Genomic DNA, 6,657 nt, shown 5'->3' with positions numbered 1-6,657 from the left:
CTATAATAATTACCTAAGTGGAAAAAGAGAGAAATGACAAATCACTACTAAACTTTGGAAAATATACCCTAAAGGTTTATGGCTATGGTCATTGTATCTCCCAGTGTCCTGGACAATCCCAATTTATACCTCCTGTCCCTGAGTAATTATTGATAGCACCTCTTTCACTCTCAAAAGTATCCTAGTTTGGGTGATAAATTATATCTCCACCTTATTAAATATCTCACTCTAGTCACATGTATCTTCAAGATCCTCATGTTCTAGCATTTGGGCTTCATCCCAAAACTAAGAATTACCTTCATTCATGCAAAAACCTGAAGAGTCCAATCTCGGCTTTTAGCTGTTTATATGATTCTCAAATAAAAAGAGTAGTTTCCAAGCATTATCCACCAGAAACTGTTGACTTTATTAAAGAGATTAATAGAGAGAAGGGAGTCTCAGGGTCTAATTTGGAAGTTTTGGCTTGAAATTGGGGCTTTAAAAGGGAAATGTGAACCAAGTTTGGCTTGGTGAGACTGAAGTGGAAGACAAGTAACTGATTTCACTTAACAGAGTTCTGAATATAAAGTTCAAAAAGTGAACCTTCCCAAGAGTCCTTCATCCATGTAATTCCTTTATTTATTAGTATTGGTGAGTAGCTACTTGAGGCCAGACGCTGTTCTAAAACACTGCATCAGTTTTGCCAGTAGTTTAGGGACTTTATGCTAAATTTCCAGTGGTTTGCTAGACATCAGATTTTGTTGTGTAAACCAGTCTCTGAATTCCTCTAACACTCTTTAAAATTTCCCTAATTTGGAATTACTCTATTCAGTAATTACAAAGATTACTCCCATGGTCCAAATAGGTTAAATTATTGCTGCTTTTTTTCGTGTTACAAGTCCTTCCTTAGAACAAACAAATGAATTAGCAGCTAAACTGAATATCACAGTAACAGCAGTAAACAGACCATCTAATCAAAATATATGATTACTGGAAAGATTAAGGCAAAGCCACCGGTTGCTTATAACAACTGTTTACTTGCTACATTCTCTAAAGCACTTGGTATCTTAATTGAAGTTATCCCGTAGTATGTGATTACTTGAGGTTTCTATGTAAAGTATTAAAGAATATTTTAACTGTTCTTTTATGTTTAGGTTTACGCTTTTAACAAACTCGTTTCAGGATATGTTTTAACACGCATGTACCAAAGGTCATGCATTCTGATTCTCTCACTGAGGGAGTTGAGACTTGGTTCTGAATAATCAGTTTGACTTAATTCCCCTTGTTTTCTGTAGATGTTTACATGTGTTTTGTTTATTTCTCCCCTTCCCTTGCTTTTTTTAGAAATATTTATTTCCTATCACTCGCCGAACTTTGCACAAAAGGAATCTTGTGGTGTGTTCTTTTGTTCTAATCATCACTGGTTGAGTGATTACTGTCACTGCCTTTACTGTCACTATCACTGTCACTATCATTTCCGTTGTTGCCATTGCCAGACTTGCTTTTGCTGTCACTCTCATCGCTACTGTCAGATGCACTATCGCTGCTTTTGTTGCTGTCACTGTCACTGCTATTGCTGCTGTCACTGTCACTGTTGTTGCTATTGCTGCTGTCACTATTGTCACTGCTGTCACTGCTGTCACTACTGTCACTGCTGTCACTGCTGTCACTGCTGTCACTGCTGTCACTGCTGTCACTGCTGTCACTGCTGTCACTGCTGTCACTGCTGTCACTGCTGTCACTGCTGTCACTGCTGTCACTGCTGTCACTGCTGTCACTGCTGTCACTGCTGTCACTGCTGTCACTGCTGTCACTGCTGTCACTGCTGTCACTGCTGTCACTGCTGTCACTGCTGTCACTGCTGTCACTGCTGTCACTGCTGTCACTGCTGTCACTGCTGTCACTGCTGTCACTGCTGTCACTGCTGTCACTGCTGTCACTGCTGTCACTGCTGTCACTGCTGTCACTGCTGTCACTGCTGTCACTGCTGTCACTGCTGTCACTGCTGTCACTGCTGTCACTGCTGTCACTGCTGTCACTGCTGTCACTGCTGTCACTGCTGTCACTGCTGTCACTGCTGTCACTGCTGTCACTGCTGTCACTGCTGTCACTGCTGTCACTGCTGTCACTGCTGTCACTGCTGTCACTGCTGTCACTGCTGTCACTGCTGTCACTGCTGTCACTGCTGTCACTGCTGTCACTGCTGTCACTGCTGTCACTGCTGTCACTGCTGTCACTGCTGTCACTGCTGTCACTGCTGTCACTGCTGTCACTGCTGTCACTGCTGTCACTGCTGTCACTGCTGTCACTGCTGTCACTGCTGTCACTGCTGTCACTGCTGTCACTGCTGTCACTGCTGTCACTGCTGTCACTGCTGTCACTGCTGTCACTGCTGTCACTGCTGTCACTGCTGTCACTGCTGTCACTGCTGTCACTGCTGTCACTGCTGTCACTGCTGTCACTGCTGTCACTGCTGTCACTGCTGTCACTGCTGTCACTGCTGTCACTATTGTCACTGCTGTCACTGCTGTTGCTGCTGTCACTACTATCTGATTTGCTGTCACTGCTGTCACTGTTGTCACTACTGTTGCTGTTGTCACTGCTGTCACTGCTGTCACTACTGTTGCTGCTGTCGCTACTATCTGATTTGCTGTCACTGTCACTGCTGTCACTACTGTCACTGCTGTCACTACTGTCACTGCTGTCACTGCTGTCACTGTTATCACTGCTTTCACTACTGTCACTGATATCTGATTTATCATTGCTGCTGGTTGATTTGCCATTATTATCACTCCCATTGTTACCATTGCCATTACTGTCACTATCATTAGTATCTGATGTGCTATCACTGTCGTCATCTTCTCCTTTTGAGCCACTGTCATTACCATTATCTTTTGATTCATCAGAGTTATAAGAAGCATCTCCTTGGCTACTGCTGTTATTGTCACTATCAGAATTGGTATCGTCATTGCCATTAGACTCAACACTGCTATTGGGATCATCTCCTTGCATGGATTCATCATCAAACTCATAACTATCATACCCATCACTATTACTTTCACTACCTATTTTGCTGTGTCCAACCTTATTTACAGGTTCTAATTTCTGGCCAGGTCCTTGCATGTTGTTAACCTCCTCTTGTATCTTGATATTTCCTTTGCCCACAATGATTTTATGTTGTCCTTTACTCTCCTTATCTTTGTTGACTATCCCGGTTTCTTTGGTAATGTTGTTCCTGTTGCCATTGCTGAGATCTTGAGTTTCTATTCCCTATGGAAGAATAGGATAAAGAATGAATGTTATGCTACAAAATTGCATTGGTCTGAGGAAAACCGACAGGGAAAAGGGACCAGAGAAACAGGAGTCCAGCTTCCAGTACTTCAGAAACATTTGTTTGTGAAAATGTTTTATTTAGTACTTGAAAGTGCTCTAGTGTTTAGATTATTTAACAATCTATCTGTGTTTTTACTCAGTAGAAATTTTTGTAAACTGTTACACGGGGTAGCTATTATTTAGCATAAGACTTTTCCAGAATTGTAACCAAATTTTCAAAAATATCTGATTTTTAAAATTTTTCTATATCAAAGTCTAGTAAGGGTTCCAGCTTTCCCATTAAATACTCAAGTAACTGAGGTGCAAAAATACATGAATGCAAGTCGTGATTTATTCTTGGGCTACTACTATCAAGTGGTGGGGAAAATTTAAACTGCCATTGAAAGAAATCAGCTTCGCAAACTAACCTTGTCTTGGCTCTTCCCATTTGTACTTGGTTCTGAATCTTTGTTGATTCCATTTTCCACACCACTGTTTTCTTTGTGATTGGGTTTTTGGGTGTCTTCTATTCTTTGGCTGTCAGTGTCTTCTGGAATTCCGCCAGAATCCTCCTCACTCTTGGAGGCATCGTTTCCATCCATGCCATGCAGATCTTCTTTGTGTTCAGGGTCATCAGCTTCACTACTAATTGAATCTTGCCTTAAACTGTTGTCATCATCATCTTCTTTTCTGTGACCTTGACCCTCCTGGGCCTTGTTGTTATCAGTGCCCTCTTTTCCATTTTCAGTTCCTTCACCGTCATCATCACCAGAGCCCTTGTCTTCATCCTCATCTGCTCCATCCCCACTAGGAATCCCATCAGAATTATCCAGGCCAGCATCTTCTCTATTGCCAGCTCCACTTCCCCTTGGCATTACTCCCGCTTCGTTATTGTTATTTCCCTCACTTGCTCTCTGAGGTGTTATTTCACTAGTATCACACTCATTTCTACAGGAATTCCCATTAATTCCATCCTCATGGCCTGTACTGCTATTGCTTCCAGCTACTTGATGTTTATCTTCTTTGACAACAGTGGAATCCTCACTCTGACTCACATCTCCAACATCCTCAGTTTTTGAATCCTTATCAGTATTTCCATTAGTATTGCTCCCATTTTCTGCTCCAGTATTGTTGATAATGCTTACTTCTCTCCTGATGCCATGTGCTGAGGTGCTGTCTTCTTTTCCATGTATCCCATCATGACCATATGTTTCCAATTTTCCTGTGCTCCCATTCTGATCCTCAGGATTCCTCTCTTCATTTATTAAGTTGGAATGTGTAGAAAAACTTTTCTCTTCTATTTCCGCCCACTCAGAGCCATTTCTCTCTCCTTTGTAACCATCTTTGGTATACTGTTGCCTTCCTATTTCATTTTCATGCATGGGGACACCAATTTCTTTAGTAGAATAATTGGCATTTAACTCATTCTGAAAAAGAAACAATTCAAAATTAATTGTGGTTATCATCTTGAAGTAATGCAAGCTGAAAAGAAGAGTGTAAAATTTTGGAAGTTAATGGAATCTAAAAACACCTTAGAAATACATTTTATATCCTATACCTGTATTGGCACTTTTGATTTTGCTAGAAGATTTAAATTCACAGATTTGTCAACAGCATATCTCTCCAATGGCTTGATTTGAGGAACCTACCAAAGTGAAAATATTGGAAATTGAAAACATTTTTATTTTGTGTACATGCACACACGCAGTTTTTCATATATATATATATAACACGAAGGCCAAAGTATGATCTAATCAGGTAGAAAAAAAGAAGTGACTTTTTACAGGGCTTATATGGAATTTAAACTGGGCACACAGATATTTTTCACAATGGTATTACTAATTTTATTGAAGAATTAACCATAACATTTATCTCAACAATAAAAGGGGAATAGTCTTTTTTAAAGATGAGTAAAGATAGCACAAGACTCACCCCAATTATAATCCTGGCCAAAATCCCTAAGAAAATAGTTGGTCTGACCAGAGGCAGCACAGAATCAAAATCAAGTAATAGGCTACTTTTGTGCTCTTCAGCAGCACATTTGAAATGGCTGAGGAAATTCCCAATTACAAAAATATCAAATTGTTTGCTATTATGAAAATATATCAAAATGTTAATCATAACAGCTAGCTAATAAAATTACAAATGGTTTAATTTTTTGGGTGGGTGTTTATCTGTATATTCCAATTTTTCCACAGCAAGCATATAAAACATAATTCTCTGAGTGTAAGTTTTCTTCTATGTTGAAAAAATTCTATTTTTTCCTATTTTTCTTTCTTGAAAACTTCCTAAATAATACAGCCTTTATTGATATTAGAATGAAATTAATAGAGCATGAATGAAGATGAAAAGTCTCCATGACTTCTGGGCACTGAATGTAAATTAATCTGAACAGATTTTTAAAATAATTATCCTTCTGACTAGCATGAGTTTTCATTGGAGGAATAGGAGCACGAATTAAGAGTCACGTTTGGTTTTGTTGAGATCTCAGAGAATTCTTGTCAAGTCTTTCATGCAAATGTAAATGTTTAGGCTCAGCTTATTTGCAAAGCCTTAAGAATATATATATGTGTGTGTGCATGTAAATATATAATATATGTATTATATATATATATAAAGTGTAAAGTGTTAGGTGAGAAGAGATAGCAAAGTAAGGAGCTTTTCTGAGGAAGGCATACTTACCGGAATGGCCCATGATGCTGCCCAAATGCAAAAATATATAATTATCTTCATTTTCTTTAGGAATATTAATCAATGGCTGTTTTTTAAAAAAGAACAACACAACATTATAAAGCAAAAGATGACAACCACAGTAAGATATTATTTTGATCTGTAAGCATTTGTATTTTTCCTGGGCAAGGAGGATATATACAACATGAGAAGGTGCCTGTCAGGACTCAGTGTTCTAGAACATACCTGGAGCAGTCACAAGGATATACGAGGTATCATCAAGCTCAGCATCAGTATAGCTACCTGGACCTTTTCTGCCTCTGCCAGTAAAGGGAAACAGCCACATAGGCACAAAAGAAAAACCACAACTTTGTCCTTCTGCTCTTCTTGATGGTAATAATAGCTCTCTCTTCTAAATAGTTTTAACCAAGCATTAATTAATTGTGCTAAGATCATGCTTAAAAGATGAAGCACTTATCATTCCCACCCAAAATCCATATATTGTGCTATTCTAGACTGTAAGGGAAAGACTTGAGGGAGCCTAGGCTAGTGGAGTTTAGATTCTGAGAACTGGATTCAAATTCTACATTTGCTACTTGATGTGTGAGCTTGAGAAACTTCACTTTATTAAGCTTTTGTTTTCTCTGTCTGGGCTAATAATAATGCCTGCACTTCTGGAGTACCCCAATTATCTTA

The 6,657-nt window shown here is 39.1% G+C and overlaps 1 protein-coding gene across 1 annotated transcript; it reads right to left on the bottom strand.

Annotated features, from left to right (window-relative positions):
* Window positions 1–1,389: 1,389 nt before the first annotated feature.
* On the bottom strand, window positions 1,390–6,024 carry DSPP (dentin sialophosphoprotein). The gene is made up of 4 exons (XM_006910708.1): window positions 5,974–6,024; window positions 4,850–4,936; window positions 3,720–4,718; window positions 1,390–3,249 (listed from the first exon to the last, which is right to left on the bottom strand). The coding sequence occupies exons 1-4, from the start codon at window positions 6,022–6,024 to the stop codon at window positions 1,390–1,392; spliced, it is 2,997 nt and encodes a 998-aa protein (XP_006910770.1).
* Between the last annotated feature and the right edge of the window lie 633 nt (window positions 6,025–6,657).

This window comes from Pteropus alecto, unplaced genomic scaffold (genome assembly GCF_000325575.1).
Source record: "Pteropus alecto unplaced genomic scaffold, ASM32557v1 scaffold63, whole genome shotgun sequence".
NCBI classification, from domain to species: Eukaryota; Metazoa; Chordata; class Mammalia; order Chiroptera; family Pteropodidae; genus Pteropus; species Pteropus alecto.
Note: the sequence above shows the minus strand (reverse complement) of the source record. Positions and strands in the feature narration are given on the sequence as shown.

Excerpts from the sequence above, each read along its gene's own strand:
- DSPP (XM_006910708.1), bottom strand. The coding sequence starts at position 6,024 with ATGAAGATAATTATATATTTTTGCATTTGGGCAGCATCATGGGCCATT. Across the intron at positions 4,937-5,973 it reads CAGCATCATGGGCCATTCCG|GTTCCTCAAATCAAGCCATT; the intron begins GTAAGTATGCCT and ends TCACTTTGGTAG. Across the intron at positions 4,719-4,849 it reads AATCAAAAGTGCCAATACAG|AATGAGTTAAATGCCAATTA; the intron begins GTATAGGATATA and ends TTTCTTTTTCAG.